At 39.0% G+C, this 22470-nt stretch overlaps 1 protein-coding gene across 1 annotated transcript in view; it reads right to left on the minus strand.

The window, feature by feature from the left end:
• Window positions 1-3069: 3069 nt before the first annotated feature.
• The window catches only part of DAXX (death domain associated protein), a 23841-nt gene continuing 4440 nt past the window's right edge, over window positions 3070-22470 (minus strand). The window contains exons 2-8 of the mRNA XM_072431361.1: window positions 16856-17139; window positions 15008-15815; window positions 12410-12594; window positions 12062-12212; window positions 9615-10707; window positions 4943-5069; window positions 3070-3539 (exon numbers count right to left, since the gene is read on the minus strand). Of these exons, the coding sequence (XP_072287462.1) occupies window positions 3486-3539; window positions 4943-5069; window positions 9615-10707; window positions 12062-12212; window positions 12410-12594; window positions 15008-15815; window positions 16856-17059 (2622 nt within the window). The 5' untranslated portion in view covers window positions 17060-17139 and the 3' untranslated portion in view covers window positions 3070-3485. The remainder of the gene's footprint in view (window positions 3540-4942; window positions 5070-9614; window positions 10708-12061; window positions 12213-12409; window positions 12595-15007; window positions 15816-16855; window positions 17140-22470) is intronic.

Consider the following 22470-nt stretch of genomic DNA (forward strand, 5'->3'; position numbering starts at 1 on the left):
ACTAGTACAAGGACATTTCTTGATGCCCAGTCATGTGCCTGAAGTCACATAACTAACCGCAGAGAACAAGTGGAGAAACATTGTCATCCAGAAGTTGAACGCTGCATTAAGTGGAGCCCATAGCAGACAGTAAAGGAGGTATAGCAACTGGTTTGACCCCTTTGCCTACTTCAGGGGCGCAATTATTGCCCCAGTACCTGCACCACCGGTATGAACAGTGGTGACTGGCACACAGTGCACAGAGGGTTTGGAATATTTGCAAAGAGCTGAGAATAAGAAAGATTACATCATAGCTATCGTCTATACTTTAAAAAATGTATGGTGCATGCTGTGTTAATCCTGAAATGATTCAACCTGGAGGACTGGTTTTCCCGGATACATGACTTCTAATTACAACGTGTCAAGGTTATTAAAAACAATTTTGTCCCAGTTTGTAAGGCTGAAAGCAACAATTGATCTAAACCAGCCAACTTTAATGATGGCTTAGCCAGTCAGAGCCTTTTGTTTTGTCAACTATCTGCTGACAGCCGTGAAACACGGAGGAGGTGACCACATGCAAAACCCAAAGTTTACATTTTGCCCATATTTAGTTTTACTTTTTATGTAGCTAAAAGTTATTTGGGCAGCTCAGTAGCAAGCAAGTCCAAGTGATGGAGTGGCATTACAGAACTAATACCAATCGCTACAAAAGCCAAAGAATAAATAAGTGACAGCTTCTTGCAGCTTAAAATGCATAGGGCTTCATGTCTTCAGCTAGCATCAGGTGGAGCCCCAACAGCCATCCTGAACTTGTGCACAGAAACCCAGTATGTGACAAATGCCCTCACACCCCACACATATTTTCCAGCAAGCTCAGCAACAGTCTAGGCACCAGCAGGCCGAGAAGGGCCGTTACGGGGCAAGGCTAACCACTCTATTACCCCTTGCCAAACACACCATCACAGGTAGACTGGCACCATGAGCTTTGACGGAAGCAAGCACCATTACCCAGGACAACCGCAGTTATGATTCTGCTTCGAATATTGTCTGTGTCACCCGCTGCCACTCCAGACAGGGATGTCTCAGCAATCACAATGTTTATAGTAGTGTTTTTGGGTTAGCAAGTTACACTATTTCAACTTAGAGCATTCAGAGATTAAGTTTACACATTTATAGTGTTTAATAAGTAAAAAAAATCAAAAACAGTGCATGAACAAATACAGAAAAATAAACACTAATCAAATAACTTAATATAAAAGGGAAAACTGTGAAGTTATACTTATGTAAAGTTGGTTTGCCTTGGTCCAGGTTGCTGTGTAAAGTCCAAGTTATCAGCCAGGGCCACTGGGCTCCCGTGCAGTGCTCAATGTGTCAGTGCCGTTGTCCTTAGCAACAAGATGATAACAGTGAGAGCTGTCTCTGCTAGGCTTACATGGCTTTTTCTTTGCCAACCACAGGGGGACTAATAGGACCATCCAATGACAGACGGGTGGGGGCTGTCTGAAGGGATGTGTCCACATGGGTTATGATGCTCTGTGGACAATTCAAAAATGCCCTTGTTCTAGCCATCATTAATAATTCCATAAGTACAGGTTTTATGAACTGCCAACCCCCAGATTATTAATCACCACAAATTAAGGAGTTCACAGAGACCAAACTAGGCATGTCTGGGAGCTATGGTTCACCAGGACAAGACACATATGGTTTCCAAAATGCTCACTATAATGATCCAACTACAAATCAGTCAACGACTACTTTATACAGAATTGCATATTGGCAAAATAAAGATTATTAATAAATGGGTTTCAGAATACATCTCAGAGTTCAATCAGAGGCCACTCTACTAGCATTATCTGAGTTTTACACACCTGGAGACAGGTCTGGAAGGATGCTGGTTGTCAGATCAAGAAATATCTGATAAGGGAAAATGTATGACTCCGTTTGATTTTCAAACTAGGACCTTTACATTTAATGGGAAATCAGGAATTAATGTTATATGCAATATCACACAGGGGACAAATAAAGGGAAATAATGCTTGATGCTGGAGTGCCCAAGCGACACTCACAAATCTGTTTTTTTACAAGATCCTCCTCAAACAGGTAGAAGGCTAGTAAACATTTGGGAGGTGTAAATCATTCCCCATATAGAAAGACATCAAAATGCAGGTGCAATCTTTAGTGGCTCTGAACGGTGTAATACTGGAGACACCACTGACAAGATAATGTTTAAATTTAGTTAAATTTAAATTAAGTGGTAACACTACATCACAGACAGCCAAGATGTACTCCTAATTGTTTACTAATAAAAGGCTGCAAATCCTCAGAGATGAAAATATTATATTAAATTATGATTATATTATATTATTAAAATATTAGGGACATTGGATTGTGAGCTCCTCCAAGGGACAGTTATTGACACAACTATGGACTATGAAAAAAGTTCTGTAAAATGTCAACACTTTAGAAACTTTAGTAAAAAAAAAAAAAATTAAGCTTCTTATCTGGACCTATCTACTAACAGGATAAAATCTTGAGGAGCTAGTAAAAATAGAAGGAAAAAGGAAAATCTTTAAACGGGGACACTAGTTTTAGTGACAACAAATTCATTTCACACAGGAAAGCATAGGGCAGAAAGGGGTGTGATGAAATATTACACCATGTGATTTATATTAGTCAGATCCCACCACCTACAGCACTGGGCTGCAATTAATTGTTGCCCTGAACATAAAGGAGTTTTAAATGTGTAAAAGGTCATGCAAAGCCGATTTGACACTTTGCATTTTTGACAACAGTTTCCCGCTGAAGTAGAAAATTAAAGTGGGTAATAAACTTTTTGTCGATATGAGCAGTGCCAAGTAAATGATCGGTACTCCCCAGATGGCCTTTCTAGATTACTGCCATGTGCAACTCAATATCAATGATATTTCTGATGAATCTCATGCTCAACTCGTGTACAGTAAAGAATTGATGCTTACTTTTCCTTCAATGTCTCATTCATATTTATATTTTAGAACCCTTTAATTGGTACAGGAGAGCAAATTTTGTTCAGTGTATTCCTGCATGTAAAGTACAAAACACAAGAGCCAAGTATTAACAAAATGAATATTTATTAATCAAAGGTTTTTTTGTTTGTTCAGTTTTTTTTTCCTTTTTCTTTTATTATAAAATAAAAATTAAGCCAGCGAGAGGCGATATTAAAAATACCCAAAGTAAAATAAAATACATCAGGGTAAGACCCACTCACAGTTTATATATCCTTTGATATTTGGCCTCTCCAGAGGTTTACATATTACCACTCAAAAGAAAGTCTGATCCATCGGCAGGGAAAAACCCCCTGAGGTTCTGTACCACACTCCTATCTACCAAGAGGAGCCCGCTGAACTCCCCCCCGTCTATCATAACATACTCTATGTCCATAATATTAACACTCTCTGCTATTCCGCTAATGTCCATTCACATCAAACATCACTCGGCCTGCTATGGTCCCCGATCTTCACACACTGGATTTAGTCTGACAGAACAATCACCTCATCTGGGTCACATTGTGTGGCAGCATCAGTCTGAAAGAGAAGGAGCAAAAATAGGGAGGAAAGGAGCAAAAATAGGGAGGAAATGGAATGATAGGGGGCAGACAGTTTAGTTGTAGATAGTGTGATAGAAAAAGAAAGATAAAAAGCGGGGAGGTAAAAGATACATTCAGTGGACCAATGAGAATATTGCGTAGGTATAATTTTCATGTTGTTAATACCGTCATGCTTAAATTACATTAATATAAAAATGCTACATATGAACATTTGACATCAGTGGCATGGTATGGGGTGACCATTTTTTTTTTTAAAGAGTAGTGAGATCACAAAGAATGCTGGCACCACCTAACACAAATCAGTCCTGTGCACACCTACTGTGGTTTAGTAGCTCTCTCAGCTCTCGTATTGGACTATGAAATACTGAAATAGCCTTTATATTGTGGAGAACCTTATAGTGAGAACTGGGCATGGATGACACATCTCTGAAATCCAACCATCAACAGGAATAAAGAGCCAAGTGCATTTATAGCACATCTACAAGGTAATTTAGATCCTGGCAGTGTCTTTAAATAGATAAAACATGATGATGCAAGAACTTCATTAATCTGGCATAGCATACACCATGTTTTGGAGTTTTGTAAACCTGGTCAGAAAAATATTGGTCCACTTTGTTTTGGAAGGCCTGGTTTAATGACAAAATTAAGTCTTGCGTTATAACTTTTTGGCAGCAAAGTTTTTTTTTTTCCCTGGAACACCTCTCATGCAAGTTCAATTGATGTAAATTACATTAGATGCACATATTTGAAATCAAATGTTGCAATGATTTCCTGCAATTCCATTCTCGGGTTCTTGGGAGACTTCTTTAATAAAATGGTCAGCACTTGGCCCAAATTTGCTGGGTTGGCCAGCATTGGATCAATTACTAGTTGTAAAAAAAATATACCATTAAAGATTATTTTCTTTACCATGGAACGATTTTAAATAATTTGGTAATCTTTTTAAGTTTCTCGTCAGATTTATAAGGAAGCCTAATTTTTTTCTGAGAGCCCTAGAGAACTGGTTTTAGCATACTAGATCATAGCTATCTGAGGCTTCAATATACATATTCGATCTGCAAACTCTTCAATGAGGTGGAGGGATACCTATTTTCTCCAACTGTGAAGTGTTCATTTTTGGTAATGTAGCCTATTAGAATGACATCACCTTTGTGCAATTTATTCAAGTATATTGGCTTTATCTGTGGACTCCATTAAAAAACACAAAACAAAAAAAAAAAAAAACTGCATGTTTAAGTATGTTCTTAAAAAAACAGATTCCATGGGATGTACCTACATCTTCATATGACTATGAATAAAACCACAAAAACATTTTGACATTTTTGACATCATTTTACATTTCCAGTTTGTAATGAGAACAAATCTGCCTCTATATCTCACCCTATTATTCAGAGATGTCGTCCTGGCTGTGTCCATCTGTGGGCTGCAGGTCACCAAAAGATCTAGCGTTATGTCATGTTCATTGTCACTGCAATGTTCAGAAGGACTGGAGTAAGATGTAAATGAACTGCTCCGGGAATAGAAAAAAAAAATGCTGTTAAACACTACAAAAAAACTGGCAGAAAGACAACATGCACCCGTTTCTAGTGAGTTGAATGCCATTAGTTTGCAATCTCTTACAAACAAGGACAAACATGGCAGTATAGTTTATATCAAAGGGACTCCTTCATGAGAAAAGTATAGGTGCTTGGTCTGCAAAGTTAGTCCACCCACACTTTTCAGAACAAAACCACTTTAATGTAAACAATCTCTGTCCCCAGATCTGCAACCCTTTAAATGCAATCCATGCGGTAACATATTTGCTCTCTTCCCTCACCTAACTCCATTTGTTGTGGCCCTACAAAGCCTTTGCAAAAAAAAAAATCTCCAGCTTGGCAGAATGCCACAGCCCTATTCATCCACACCAGAGGAACCAACATCACCCCCGAGTGCAGCCCATTTGGTAACTTATTGCCATTAAGCCCAATCTAGCAATGTTCCCTGTCAGTCTTGCTAGATCATTCATAGCCTTTGCAAGGAAAAAGCCAGCCAGCCTCTTTGCATAATAAACAAAAGCATGAACATTATATGGGTAGATGGATAGAGGTTTTCTTTATGAAACTGAAGTGGGTGAAGAATTTAAGGGCCACTGTGACAAAGTGGGAGCAAAATATGTCAAAGACTATAAAACAAGAAGTAGTCTGCTCTCCTCCTGGATTTGCCTTCTCCAGAATATATGCTATGGGGGCTCTGCTCTATACCAGGAATTTCAATCTTTGGAATGGATATACAGAAATACAAATGTGTTGGCAGTATAAACCCATTATACAAATTGAATATATATAATATAGCCAAAATTAGGTAGACATCCCTTCAAATTATTGAGTTTAAATGTTTACAGAAACGTATACAAACAAACGGAGATCTGTGCACTTCCAATTCCAAGTTTTTTGGTGAAGGCCCTTTTCTAAACGAATTACCATTCTTTCTGTGCACAAAGCCAGATCCCTAGGAGTGGGTTTGATCGGTATGGTGTGGAAGAAGTACAGTAATTTGTACAGAGCTCTGATCCAAACCCTTTGAGGAAAAAAAAATGTTGTCCAAACTGTTAAATATCTGGGTTCAGCCTAAAGGCAACCTGTGGTTTGCACTTTTGGCTAAATGTTTGTGGACAACACCTAATAAGCTTGCTGGACATTTGGTTCCATAGCATGGGTGGCACAGGTGGCTCCCAGTTATCACTCTTGCCTTTGCAGAAAAAGGGCCCCAGGTTACAATTTTTAGTTAGGATGCTATTAATATCAGTGTTCAACCCAAAATTTTTGTAAGCCAGGTGGGAAGAAATTGTAGGTATTGTGAACCAAAAACAGCCAGGTGGTTACTGAAAAGGGTTGGGTGGTGCACCAAGCTAAAAGGGTCTGGGGAGAACATGTTCTCTTTGGGTTCGTGTGGATCTCCTCCCACAAACCAAAAACAATGGAACACCCAAAAGGTGCCCTTTCCTGTTTTTAAGCCTCTTTGGGTGACATTTAGAGACATAACCCACTTTGTGAAGTGCTGCACAATATGACACCCCTATATAAATACAAGTTAATAATGATTATTAAAATGGGCATTATGCCCCTTAGCGGCAATCCCTCGGGTGGGTTTTAACATGCAAACAGCGGTAATCCCAAGTCACACTCGGGGTCGCTTTAAACTTCAAACAAAAAAAAACACAGGTCCTGGGGACACGTCCTCCTCCTTTGATCTCCAGCCGGCGAATGCAGAGACGATCTCAGGGGTTTCCCGGTGATGTCAGTGGTTGCATCCGTGCAGGAGGATCGGCGGGAAATTCAAAAAGTTTTGTATTAGAGTCAATACAAAATAGCTGTATTCAGTCCAATACAAGGAAATCTTCATATAATATATAAAATTATACATGCTTCTGTACAGTTATATTACGTTTCACTATTTTTTTAACAGATTTTTTTTATTTGAAGCTTATTAATAAATTTATTAAATGTATTAAATATTGTACATATTTCGGTGAATTATGCCTAAGTATAGCCTACAATGAAAAATAAATTTCCATGCAAAAAAAAAAATTTAACGCTTTTTGAATGGAAATAAGGAGAGAATTAGAACGCTAGGGGGGATAATATGGAGATGTCATATCCCCACACCAACACCCTTTTGTGGTTAGAACCGATTCCACTCCTGTTATAGATGTTATAGTAGTTCTATGGAAATTTGTTGAGCCACGTATTCTCATTCAGCATCAATTTCTGACCTCAATTTCTACAGTCGATAAACATGAAAACTTATATCAGTCAAAGTGCATGCTTTTGCAATGGAGGAAACTTTCCCTGCAGTGACAATAACAGCAATTTGCCAAAACAATCCAAGACAGAAATAACTATTCAATGGCTTTCCATAGATATTTTCTGGAAAGAATAGAAATATCTAAACAGGGTGAAAATTTTATACAGTTTTAAAGAGTAAGAGCCCAACAGACATTTGTTCCTATTTTGTACAGATCATGGTTGCCAAGCCTTATGTATAAGTAACATGTATATGAAGAGGAGATGAAAGAACAGCTCTTTCTGGCAAATTAAATAGAAAAAAAAAAAGTTTTTCACAATTTATATTTAAAGCTATACAGAGCTCAACTAAGTTACAGATGGTTAGATTTGCAGTGCACAATATCGAGAGCATACAATCTTATCTCAAAAATAAGCGTAAAGCATAGGTTGGTCTGTTCCCTGACGCATTTTGCCATATGGCTTCCTCAGGGGAGAGCAGATATCGTATTGGTGATTTGTTAGATATAAGAAGTAGCTCGATAGCTCAAATAGAAGTTGGATTGTAGTGAAATAAAGCAGATGCAATACACAGAATGGTTCAATGGATACGGATATTGTTGTAAGAGATTGATATAAATGAGGTAAGTCCGGATATTGGGGTCTAGATAGCAAATGCAGACATCTATTCACACTGACAGATAAAGCTAACAGATAAAATGGAAACTAATCATTGCTTCACACTTATTTTTGAAATGTACCCATCTGCAACTTAGTTGGGTTCTGTATAGCTTTAAATATAAATTGCGTAATACATTTTATTAAAAAAATTTTATGCAACTACTTACCAGGTATTCTTGCTGGAATGAATACACATATTCAGACGGTGAAAAAACAGGTATATCTGCATTTAGAACATATACTTTCATTTTTTAGGTTTTACGAGGACAAAGGTGCGGGGTGGCAGTGAAGTATACCATTTTTTTGCAGTTAGTTTTCATTGCCTAAATGATCAATTAAAGCTTCATATCCCAAATAAAGTCAGAATTTTTCTTCTGCTCCCATAAATTAGTCACACCATTATAACTTCTAAGACCAAAATGCTGTTTAAAACTACAAAACCTGAAATGCCTAAAAATATTGCTTTCACTTTCTCTTTAAGTATGAGCAGACAAGAAAAATTTACTGCTCTTCACTCTCTCCCTCTCCATTTTCCTTGATGTAAAGTGAAGATATATAATGCCAAATTATAGATAATGGCTGCTACCAGCACTGTTGTACTGTGAAATAAGACAAAGAGTTTCTTTAAACAGATACTAAAATAATTTGGTGCAATGGCAGGTAGGATAACTATAAGAGTAAGTAGTTTAGAGAGTTGGATGTTCATTGTATATTATGCCAGACTGTATTTCTAAAATGCACATTCATGTTTTTGATATGTTGACCTGACTGGTTTTATTGAAAATAATATTAAAGTAGGAAATGGCTTTCAACTAGAAAAAAGCTGTAGGGTTGTCGGCAAACTATTTTACACTAACTCACGTTCTAAGAGCTTACATTGCAGCTAACCAAAACATTTTTTTTCAACTGTGTAAAGGTTATACCCCATCAGTTTTTGCTGCTGTCCATGTCCCCGCTGTAGAATTTTTCTCATTCTCTGTCAAAGTTACCAGGAAATGATGGTAAAAATACAGACAAGCTTTTCTGTTTTAATGGAGTGGAAGAGGATTAGAGAGTTTTCTAAAGTGGAACAAAATCCAGGCGACTTACCTATCTGCCTTCCAGTGCAGGGTCCTTTTTCTTTTTTCCTCTCTCTTACATATAGCCAGAGGCTCTGGGATGACATAACTTTATTTATCCCAGCACATGCAAGGGGAGCAGGGATTGACCCAGCAACCTCACCGACACTGCAAATACCTAGTTTAGCTTTGTTGCCAGAACTGCCCAGCCATCAGGGAGGTAAATCATATTATTGCAGAAGGGACTTTGCCTGTCTGTTTCTGCAATAATGACCTGTCTGATCATGCAAACTTAAAAGCGGAACCTTAGTAAATGTGCTGGAACCTTAGTTTCACTTTAAAGAAGTTTGAAAGATAAACAGAAAAAATGGTGAAAGGCACTTTTTTTAACTAACAATTTGTTCACAAACTGCAGTTTTATCTCTGTAGCTCCTCCATTATTTCACATCAACAAACTCAAACAAATCACATTTCCTTCTACATCCTTTTAACATCATTACTAAAGCCAAATTATGTTCACTTGTTTTAAGCCACCGGTGACCCTTTGCTCACCTGCTGAGCTTTGCACTTTTGAGTTTTTGTTTGCCATTTTCCTCCCTGTTGTACATTGCCACTCCGTTTCCAGTCCATGGTGCTGGAGAACTCTTTCTTTTCCTTTTTTGACTACCAAGTTCTTCAACTTTTACAGTGATAACAGAGTTTGTAGGAGAGTTTATGTCCCTTTTCCGTTTTAAGCGATTTGTCGGAGAGGATGACATAACCATAGCCCTGTGAACTCCATTGCTGGCATTGCTGTGTGTGCTGTTTTTGTAATTGTCCAAGTGCACTACGTCTGCATTTTTATCTGCAGACTGGCCATGGCTAAATGCAATCTTACGTACAGAGTCACAATTTTTTGCAGGAGTATCTAGACAGACCAGCTTCAAATTACTGCTCTGCCCCTCAGCCTTTATCCTTGGTGTGTTGACAAAACAAGGATTTTTATTGTTTATATGCTGGAAATGTTCTCTATTAGGGTCCGGGGATGGTGATATCTCTGTTTTCGTAAAGACCCCATGAGAAAGACTGCCAGTTATTTTGTTGATGCATTTGTCCAAACGGCTGGACTTTCCCACTTTTTTCTTTATCGTTGGGCTCTTGGCACCTGTTACCAAGTTATTTGTTGTGTCTGTGCACTTGCTAGTACCCTGCTCGTTGCAGGAAGGCATTTTCACCTCCACATAAGGCACATTTGAATTGTCAGTGTCATTTTCTTCACTGACAACACAATCTTCAAAAATGCTGGTTTCCAAGTGCTCCATAGTGTGAACTCCAGTGTCTGTCTCATCAGAAGCCACACATGAGGTCATAGTGTCACTTTCTTTCTCAGCATCGTCCTCCTGTGTTATCAGCTGGGCATCATTACTAGAAGGAACAAAATCAGCTGTGTCGACCTTCTGATCTTCCTTCTCGGGTGACAGGGATGTGGAACCTGAAGATGAATCTTGATCTTCATCTTTACCTGTACCCTCGTCATTTCCATCTTCGTCAGAATTGTCACTCTCCTCATTCTCCCCTTCCTCCTTACCAGCGGAAGAGCTCTGGGGGTTGAATATCTCCTCCATCTTTTGGTCTGTTTCATTCAAATATTCAGCATGCATCTCATCTAAATCAAAAAAGAGAAAAAAATGTAATAAACATGATTTTTTTCTACCAACATACAGTATGACTAAATGTATGTGAATGCCCTTCAACCCAAGGAGTTCAGGTAAATCTGTAATAAAGATTGCAAGCTAAATTATCTGACACACAGATTTGCTACAAAAATAAAAACATGCCAAAATCTTGAAGATAGAAATTGTTAGGAGGAGGCAACTCCATAACATCCTAGGTATTGTATCAAAATGTCTTACAGGTTTTCAAATACTTTTGGTCAAATGATGTAAGTTAAGTTTTGAGCATTCATCCCTTCTAATTCAGTACTAGAAATAATTATTCAGATAAATATAAAATACTACATATAAATATGAACCTGTCATACCACCAAGTAAGCATAAAAAACAAGCTTCTGCAGGTAGAAATTCCTGCTGATTTTATAATAAAAACATGCCTGAGAAGTTCAAATGAGGGAACCCCCCCAGTGATAGAATCCCATAATGGAATCCAATATTTAGTCAGGTACATAACAGTCAGGCTGTAAACAAGTATGCAGACAGTGATGACCTTTCTAATGCCCTGTAAACAGATCACAGTAGATTTTATTTTGTAAAACTATTTTTTGCATAAAATCCTAATGACAAAAAACATTTACATACATTAGAATATTTAATTACCAGTTTGCCATTCAGAATAGTAACAGACATCTCTCTAAGCCCTAAAAGGCAGTAAAAACTGACAGGGGAGACAGCTAATTACTAATTTGTCCTAAACAAGGTGAACAAGTTTTGGCAGGACAATTAAAGCCCATAATCTGATTGCTGCAGAAACTTTATTTGTGAAACTTTACCAGCCTGGAAAGACAGAAGAAAGGGCATCTGTCAAAGGACTGATGAGCTATATGTCAATAGCCTGCATCATCAGTGGCCACTCTGTACTTCTGTTCTGCTGTGGTCCCTATCTTCTTTCTTACCTATATTCAACATAAGCAGTGATCCAGGCTGAAAGCCCAGAGGAGCAAATATTTTAAGACAAGGGTCTGAGAGGTGGTAGGTGGCCTGTTGAGCTTGAGGGGCGAAGGTGGAAAGAACCACAGACATAATTAATTCCCTGCAGGACTAGACTGGCAGTAAGGTTGCAGCATGATTGCAACTTCATCACAGAACTGAACCACTGCCTAATGGACAATATGCTGGAGCTATATAGATCTGTAAAAAAAAAAAAAAATGGAAAACATCTATAACCTATAATCCTCTTCCCAGCCTGAAAGCCACTAAATGTAACAGACAAATATTGTTAAGGAAATAACAATTTTGCTGCAAACAATACAAACATTTGAGATAAGCTTTAAAACCTCCACTGACCATCTTCATCAGCATCAACTGCATTCTGACTCTGCTTCAGCTCTTCCTCGATATCCACCTCAGATTCCTCTGATTCTTCATCATCATCCTCCTCCTCCTCCTCAGATTCACCTGATTTGGAAGATTGCGTTTTTCTGCTTGTTTGAGAAACCTACAACCAATTAAAACAATCTTTGATTAAAGATGAAGTGGCAACAAGCAGTAGAAAAGAAAACAAAGTATATACTAAACAGATCAACATTGATTTAGCTCCCACGTATGGACCCGTTATCAGAAGTTGAAACCTTGGAGCACATAACAAAAAATATGCAGCTGCTTAAGACTCTAGCCAAAGCCCCTCTCATCTACCTTTACATCCTTGGAGGTACTTGGTAATTCATCATCTCTGTTCTTGTTCTTCCAGTCCTCCTCCTCGCCTTCATCTTGCAAATCTGCATACTTCTTGATGACATCTTCCAGGCGATTCTCGGCCAAAGAGCGATTTTCACGGAGACGTCGTGCCAGGAAAGAGTCCTGTTCAGCAGGGTCAGAGCCTAAAAGGGGCATTTGTCCAAAAAGGTTAAACTAAAAATATCTCATAAAATACATTGTTACAGATGTAAAAAAAAGAACTTTTTACCTCTTATCACTTCCTGTCCTGAACACAAGTGACATGGTAATAAAAAGATTTCAACCATTCCCTAATCTATTAAAAAAAAAATGTGAAAAAGGGGTTTGGACACATTGAAGTCAGTAACCAACAGTGATTCTTGAGGTATGATGAAACATTCAAATCAATGTGATTACATAAGAATACAAAATGGTCATTCTGACATATCCAAATGCACCTAATGATTCCAGTGACCTGTCACCATGTGCAGACTGACTCATTTATCTGTCAAATTCAAGTCACCTGGTGACTGATGTGTTCTGTAGCCCTACATTTCCTTTCATAGGGTGACAATGCTGCTTCTCCAAAGATACACCCCATCCGGTATGGTACATTAAGGGAGCGCTGTCAAAGAAGCCTGAAAAAAAACTACTGTATCTACCACATCAAAGGACTATTAAGCTGCAACATATTACATTTCTGGGTTTAGATACACATTAGGAACGTTTCAGTTGGGGCCTTAAAAAATCCTTAATGCTAAAAACAAGGAAGAAAAAGTGCCAGCCAAATACTTTTCGTAAACCAGGTAATTTTAGGGGTGCCACAAAGATGACAGCTCTCCCCTAATTATTCACTACATAAGTGCCAGGTCTTATTTTGGAGCCATGCTACCTACGGTAAATATTGACAGCTTTTGATATTTTCAGTGGTTTGTGTTTTTGGGTCTGAAAAACCTGCCACAGTAGGAATGAAAGAGATCAAGGGATTGGGGACAGGATTCAGTGCAGGTAGACAGTGGATGCACAAAGGAAGGTGGTGAACGCACCCTTATAAAGGAGTAGGCAGAATTCAAAGTGTGAACGAACAATGCTCTAGGTGTGTATAATAACTGGTTCTCAGCCAGAGGTCATGGGTCTAACAATAGGACAGCGACCAAAAGCATACTTCAGAAAGCGCCCAGAAATAGTTTAAGACAAAGGGCTGGAGAGTTCTGAAGAAATGAGTCCAGATCTAAATCCCATAGAGCACCTGTAAAAGAGCAGCTGGGAGTAGGAACCCTGAGAGAAATCTGAGAAGTCCAAAATTCCAGTTGAGAGATGTTAAAGACTTGCTGATTGATACAGAAAGCGATCAATATCAGTTATTTCTTCCAAAGAGTGTGCTACCTAGTATGAAGTTCAGGGTGCCAATAACTCTGTCCAGGACATTTTTGACGTGTAGAATGTCTGAGATTTTTTTTTCTTTGCTTTTGTGTTTTTCGAGTGCCAACAAAAGAAATAAACACTACCAAAAGCATTTGTAATTGCAACACATTTCTGGGGTTTTAATTTAATTTTCAGGTAAATTCAAATACTACATTCCCTAAAGAAATGGCGAGGATGACAGTATAGAACTGTCAATTATTGCTACCTTACACAGAACCCAAGGACCATAGTCCCCCCATCATCTTACATCACGTGGCCACAAGTCTTCTTTCAAGCCCCACTAAAGTCTAGGAGGCAGTTACAACATTTTTGGCTAGTGTATGTTAACAAACAGACTGTGGTATTTCTGAGGGAGGGCATCTGTGAAAGGTAAGCAACTGCTCTTTGAAAAAAGTGCACCTATTCCCTAACTCTATATCTTCCCACAGCCATATTCATTTATTTAGTTTTAAAGAGTAGTGTATTATCATGGTGGACATAATATGACTTGTCTTTTTATATATAGATATTTGTGGATTAGCTGCTGACTGTCCAGTACAATGATTCTAACAAATGAGAAATAAGTTTCATAGAGTGCACGGTCTTTAGTGAGCAACTCTCTTTGAGAATTTTGTGCTTCTGAAAGCTATCAGTCAGTCCTAGACTCACTGTCTTCCTCACAGTAAACTCAGGGTTAATGTTTCTGCAGAAGGCAGAAGAATTACTGTCACTTAAGGGGGAGGCATGAATGCAGGGCTTGGGAGCCGACTGACTAAACGTAGACTTAAGCTCAATTGCTAAAATGTTTGATCCCTTTAAATATGTAACTTTAAATATTTAACTTTAACTATTAAAATATTACCCCACAATATTTCCAAACGTGCTCCTGCATTGTCACCCAGTCACACACACCACTGCTGGAGACGTCAGACAGTGATGCCAACACACTGAGTAGGCATGTGACCATTGTTACTATCAGGAACCAGTTGTAGGGCAATAACATTGTAACTATAGTCAAGAAATGGTTTGCAGGAAAGAGAATGGAGGAGATTACCAGCATTACGATGCAAAAAGATGAAAAGCGTGTTTTGAGCACACGTAATTTTTAACCCAGTTACAAAGTCAATCAAAACTTTCCAGAACGACAGGCTCCCTTTTTACAAAAGAACTCACCGATCTTATAGTCGTCAGTCAGGTGACAACCAAAGTTATACACCATATCCAAATGCCTACGGTGCTGCAACTTGTTGCCAAGTTCCCGAAAAGCATCCTGAGCTATGCTTTGCATATGCTTGCGTGTTAGGCCTAAATTATGTCTTTCGTTGGCCTTCTGGACCACCTGTAAGATATCACTGTAATCTGGAAAGAGATCTCTAGTTTTATTGATGAATTTTTCCAGTCGCCGATTTAGTTCTTTGTATCGTGTGCCCTGATATTTTATCCTTTGCTCTATTACCCGGCCTGTAAAGCTGGAGCAGTCCTTCAGCTCGCACAGTTTCTCAAAAATTCGTATGATTTTTTGTTTTAGCCTCGATTCCTGGATATATGATGAATCCTCGTCATCCAACTCTTCCAGGGACAGCTCCCGCTCTTGAAGCTTCTGGATCTCCTGAGAGTAAAGGCGCAGGAGTTTCTCCAGGTGCCGGATCTGACGCTTTGATCCTGTTTTCTTTTCTGAAACCTCCTCCTCTGTATCTTCCTTTGATTTTTCAGTTTCTACCTGATCATGCTGAGGAGCAGCAGCTTGGGTTTGCAAGCTGACTTTTTTCTTTTCAGTATGAGCCTTGAGAACAGTAACCAATTCATTGATGTAAACATAAACCTTTGTTTGCTTGTTCTGTACCCGGGAAAGACAACGTCCCAAAGTGTTGCGGAATTCAACAGAAGAAAGGTAGGTAGCATCAGCCTTGGAGAAACGGCCACGCAGGAAGGTTATGACCTCTGGATGTTCATCGGTTAACTTGCAGCAGTATTCCACAAACTGAAACAGGATAGAGGGTGCAAATGTTAGGATGGACGGGGAAAAACTCACATTTTCACTCACAGTGGAACTTTAGTGCTTTAAAACTGAATCAGATATGGGCTGCAGAAGACATCACATAGAAGGAATGAATCAGAAGATGGACTTCCCTTCTCTCCTAACTGAGATGGGACAGTCTAGATCTCTTTGTTATATTGTTAGATATTCCTTATTTGAAACCCAGAATGATTTGCAAAACAATTAACTGGATTTATTCTCCTGTATCTACCTCTATCTATTACTAGTTTTCTTCATTCTCTCTTTTCCTTTGTAATATGCAAATAATCTCATTGAATTTACTTCCTCTCAATTTTTTTATGAACGCATTTTTTTTGAGATTTTGTAATATTATAGGGGGGGGAAAGAACAAAACGCACTGTACATTTTGTCATACAGAACAAGAACAGTGAAATGGTGTCCCCCATAAAGCACAGAATTGCAAGACATCAGTGGTCCGAGTCCTTAGGCATATCTATGAGCACATGTCCAGATTTGACCGCACATACACACCTTTGTAATCCTGAACATGTTGCATACATAACACCACAAACAGAAAGATCTTCTCTCACTTTTATTGTTCATGGAGAAACATTACCATTCATGTAACCTTCACAAAATTTTCTACAACCCCGGCAAATATTTTTTGGAAAAAAATCACATAATACAGGCTTAAACCCCGCAGGCTTTTTGGGCTGGTCATATGACATAACTGGCCCATTATATTTTCCTTACAACTAAACATAAGTGCTCATAAGAAATGAAACATGAGAGTTATTGTTGTGCAGCAGTATTGTGTGCCCAGAACATGCTGGTGGTCCCTCAGGGAATGTTTTATTTTTTAGTGATTTGAAAGTTTTATCGTACTCGTTCTCCAACAAAAGTTTAACAAAACAAACTGAAAACAGGACAAGAAAATCACAGACTTGTCTAAAGTTGGACATTACTAAAAAAGGTGAATGAATCTCACCAAAAATGGACAAAAACACATGTGCATGACTTACTTCTTCAAAAAGTTTTTCGTTTTCAGTACTCATTGAGGCTTTATTTTGGCTGTTTTCAACATCCTTCTTTTCACTGTTTTGTGGTTCTGATGGTGTTGGCGGCGGCGGCGGGTCAGATGGACTTTCCTTTGCCATAGGGGAAGGGGATGGTCCTTCTTCATCATCCCCATCATCTAGCACAATTATATCAACCACATTGGCCATTTTTCCACCTCAAAATCTTAAGGACTGAGACAGTTCTGGGTGAGCATGGCAGGCTAAAGTAAGCAAGGACCAATCCCAAGCTGAAAGATAAAAATCATGATGTAAAATTAGTATTTTTTTTACAGCTGTAGATAAAATAGACATGAACAAGCTGAAGTCTAGCCAAAGACATTAAATGAACCTAAATTTAGAATTTTTACTTTACATAAATTGGTAAAAAGTTTAAAAAAAAAATTGCCTAGGCAATCAAGAATGAATGGGAGTGAAGATCCTCCCGGGATAGCTACGTCACGCATCCCGGGAGGCTCTTGGCTGCTCCTTCTGTCCACGCCCTAATCTTGAGAAAACAGTGAAAAAAATTGCTGATCTCACGCATGAGCAGTGTGATCAGCAAGTTTTATCCCAATTTACGTCAGGTGCCAGATCAGGTGACGTAGTAAGAAGAAGATGGCGGCACCTGGTGTTCCCTCTGCGCCGGGCTGAAGACAGATACCGGGATGACGCAGGACCTGATGGAAGTAAACCTCCCAATGGATAGACTGATCTGCGGAATTAAAGGTGTGATTTTTTTTGGGGGGTTTACTTCGACTTTAAACCAGGAAAACAAAACAAAGGAACTAAACCTGGCCAAACTCACCTGTCTGCATTTCCGCTCCAATCGTCACCATAATCCTATTTTTCTACTTAGTGCCATCTAGATTTTTCTGTGCCAGGATGACAATAACCATTCATCATCCTGACACACGGAAGGGAGGTCGGGAATGCTGGGTTTCCATGGCACGCCAGCTTTTTGCCAGAAACCCAGCACAATCAGGCAGGCAAGTCAAAATATTGCACAAGGGACATCGCCTGTGGCCTGCCAGATCATGCAAACATAAAAAGTAGAACCTTAAAGTGTCTGTAAACCCTAAAATTATTTACCATTATGCCTCCCTATACTGTATACAGTGGTCTGTGTTCCTAAACTCTAGATGTCTTTAACATGTGTTTTTATGTTCTCCTCCAAGCCTGAATTCTGCCACCACCCATGGCTAGGATTAGTTGCCTTAAAGCAGCAAAGCAATCTATAAATGACATATTGTCTGTAAACGCTGAACCGTGGCTGCCATACTGTAAGATCTTCTGGGCAAGGTCCTCTCCGCCTCCCGTGACACTGTCTGTATCTCTCTGTCATTTGCAAACCTTATTTAATGTACAGCTCTGCGTAATATGTTGGCTATGGTTTATTATTAATAATATTGCAGGCAGATATTAAATACTCTTTGACAAATAATAAAATCACCACCCTTGCCAGAAATGTGCCATGTTTAGTGCAAATTTCTACACTTTTTACACATCAGGAGAGAAATGAGGGGTCATAACTCCCAGCTTCCTGTCCACCATCAGCTACATATCTGCTTCCACTTTCCAGGGCTCTTGCTGTGCATCCTCTCCCTGGAGGCCATGATAAGCCGATTCTCTATGGTCTCCCTCCTCCAGCAATATTCTGTTCTCAGCATCACCTTTTGTCCCGTCAGCTGTTGTTCTACCTCCCTTCCCCACCCCCAACCAGAAGAATCTCCCCCCAGTCATGCTCAGGCACACTCCTTCTATTCTACATTTTTGCTGCGGAAATTGCATTTTCTTCTTTTGTTGCAAAAACGGACTCCAGGCTAAATAAATATTATCTAAATACAAAAGTAATATATATCCTTATTTTCAATATAGTGTCTAATTCTTTCACGGCAGAAGTAAGCTAGCATTATTTTTATTATCATTAATAATAAACAGAATTTAAAAAGCACCAACGTATAACACAGCGCTGTGCATGAAATAGTGGTTGCAAATGACAGACAGTGGAGGAGACACAGGAGGAGGAGAGGACCCTGCCCAGAAGAGCTTACAATCTAGGAGGTGGGGGAACTATCACACAATAGGAGGGGGATATGGAATGGCGGGAAGTAGCGAGGGTTAAGAGACAGAAGAAGATGGGTAGGTGAGGTTGAAGTGTTGGGTTTTAAGGGCTCTTTTAAATGAGCAGAAAATAGGAGCAAGCCGAATAGGATGAGGAGACCATTCCAGAGAGTTGGGGCAGCTCTAGAAAAGTCTTAGAGCCGTGTGTAATGAGGTTATGAATGAGGAAGTCATTAGTAGGTTATTGGAGCAGAGAAGAGAGCGGCTAGGGGAGGGTAAAACTGCATATTCCTATTGTAAAGACCAATTACTGCTGAGCTGCCTGCCTCTCCATGCGGGTTTCAATGATCTTGTGTCTTTTACACAGCAATATCGGGGTTTGCAACGTCATGGGATGCACACAATTTTTTTTTAAATGTGTAGGTGGTAAGTAACTTGTTCCTGGAGTTCAGCTTTGACAACCACTATAGCACATAAAATAGCATCTTTATAATGGAGAGGGAACTGGATTTTTAACAGACAAATTGTGTCACTTCTATACCAAAAGAGACATTTTTAATTTGCTAAGTTTATAGAACCTGAAATAATCACCTCTGCAGCCACATCTCTACTTTCACTGCTGATAGATTGTTATATTTAGGAAGAGGTGACAAGAAAGCAGTTGTTACTTTACAAGTGGAGAATGCTAAAAACCACAATAGAGATCGGTGGGGTTTATTGCAAACATTGCAGTCATTACTTGTGTAATGATTGTTGCATTTGTGCTGACTCAAGTAAATGGAGATTCCAAACTGCCAATTACGGGTAATTAAAGTATGACGATCATTAACTGATCAAACTGATTAACTGACCCACTTACAGAATATAAAAAAAGCTCATGACAAATGGATGTGTTTTTGTGGTTTCCCATTATTGGTAAATAGTTCAGTGTTTGTGGCCTCTGTAATTGCAGAAGGATCTCTTCTCTTTTTAAAAATCAGTGCTGTACAGTACACAGTTGGTATATGTTTGCTGACTTCAACTATAAGTACACGATTATTGCTTTCGACTCTAGCTGGTAAAACTAATGGTTACCATGTTATAAATTTGGTGGTAATATTAACTTGTATTTATATAGCACCAACATATTACGCACCACTCTACAAAGTCCATAGTCATGTCACTAGCTGTCCTTTAAAGTAGTTCACAATCTAATGTCCCTACCATAAGTGATATGTCATTACCACAGTCTGAGGGAAGCCAATTAACCTAACTATTTTTTTGGAATGTGGGAAGAAACTGGAGTACACGGAAGAAACCGACACAAACACATGGAGAACATACAAACTCCATGCATATCTTGGTCGAGATTCGAACTTTTGACTTAGCACTGCTAAAGTGTTGATTGAATGTTGATTAAAAAATAAAATGATCTGTTATCTGATCTCCACTTCTTTCCAAATATGCTCTATCCAAAGATGGTTACAGAAATAAACAAAAACTGCATATGGATGTAAATAGTTCTTGCCAGCTAGGACAGAACAAACCAGTTTTCAGCTGACAGGTAAAAGTTTGGTCACACATGGGATGAGCTCTGAAGCTTCCCAGAAAAAGTTGAGATTCTTAAGACTGCAAACAAACTAGAAGCAAGTCTCAGGGCTTTACAATGGAGGCTAAACAAACTTTATAACTTTAATTGTGGACAAGTGACAACTCCACAGCAACAACATCCCATTTGCCACATGGTACAACTTTTCAGAACCAATTTTACTTGGTGCAGTTTTATGATTTATCTTCAAGTGACAGATTCTCTGTTTCTTTTGTGTTGCATGATAACTATAAATCCTTTATCTGATCCTAAATGTATATCAGGTATTCACAACTCCCATAAAGAAGGCTGTACAGAATCATGGGAGACGAAGCTTAGCATTGCCCTGCAGCAGAGATTCAATGATTGATTCTAAAAATATAGTTTCAAGTATGATATTGCACAAGAGCACTACATAGAATCCCACACATTCATCAAATGTGCAGTTCTGTATTCATCCCATTTATCCAACTGACACACTATTGCCAGTATTCTTTTTATAGACTGTGTCGATAAACTGGGTATGGAGATTGGAACCTCAGAAAGCCATTTCAAAACGGAATTCAGAAAATGTGACATAAAAGAAGGAAAGGATCAATCAAATGATGTAAAAGAAACCTCTATAATTACACATGCAGCAAAAAACATGAGCCTAATGTGTTTAAAATCAATGATATGTCCAACATAAACAGACATACAAAGAAAATGCGAATATCCTCTTTGTAAAAAGCTGGGTTTAATGTTAACCTGTGCCCAGATTATACATGCCAAGGACTTGGTACCACTAGTGTGCAGGGATAACCCATGAACTGGTGAACTGCATTGCAATTCATTCTTTAAGAGGAACTAAAATCAAAAAGGCCTAAAAATACAGTCCAGAGATGTCTTCCATTGGGTCCCAGCATCCATCTCTGAGCCGGCTGCCATCTTCACCTCCTTTCGCATGTTCTTCTTCCTAAGACACTTGACCCAGGCACAAGATCGGGTGAAGAAAGGGTTGGAAAAAAAAAAAAAAAACTTGCCTAGCTCACTTCACATGCGTGAGATCGGCAAATTTCTCTTCTCGTAAAAAGGCTCCTTCTGCGCATGCCCGAGAGCCTTCAAGGATACATGATGTAGGAATCCCGGGAGGCTTTGCACTTCCCATTCCTCAAGTGACCGAGAATTAGGGGGCCGTGCTGCACCCTTTTTTCTACTCTTACGTAAAGTGAAATTTCTGAGTTTAGGTACGCTTTAATGGCACCACAAATGCATCTTGCAGGGGCAATGAAGCAACACACTACCCTGCAGCTTTCAATCGCTCAACATGCCGATTTTCTGTAAGCAGTGGTGCTTTAAAATAAATGAGCCGCCCTACCAAAACACTAGCCAACAACCTACTACTAAACTTAGCACAACTTACTGTGAACAAGTCCTAAAGTAGTTACATATTTACTGCTCGAAAGAAAGCACCAGAAATCTCTGTATCTTTCAGCATTGTGAACATTTGTGTTATAGTTTTAGAGACATTGTATTTCTATGTTTGTAGAATTTTGACAGAGTTTAGTGAAATGTTAGCAAAACTGTCAGGCTCAGAAAAACTAAGTAAAGCAAAAGATAGTGTAAAGTCCACTCATTTTATGCTTAACTAATTGTAATAATTTAAATTATCATCTAGTATTTACATAGCACCGACATATTACACAGCGCTGTAGAAAGTCCATAGTCATGTCACTAGCTGTCCCCCAAAGAGGCTCACAATCTAATGTCCCTACCATAGTCTTTAATACAGCCTAAGGTCAATTTTGGGGAGAAGCCAATTAACCTAACTGTGGCCTCACACACACATAGCCGGACACACTTTAGACCCAGTATTTTCTAAACTCTGCAACCTCACCCTCCTTGACAACTCACCATTTCCCCTCTCTGATCATAACCTTCAACCTATCAAACCCTTGCCACATCCAGACTT

This window comes from Pyxicephalus adspersus, chromosome Z (genome assembly GCF_032062135.1).
Source record: "Pyxicephalus adspersus chromosome Z, UCB_Pads_2.0, whole genome shotgun sequence".
NCBI lineage: Eukaryota > Metazoa > Chordata > Amphibia > Anura > Pyxicephalidae > Pyxicephalus > Pyxicephalus adspersus.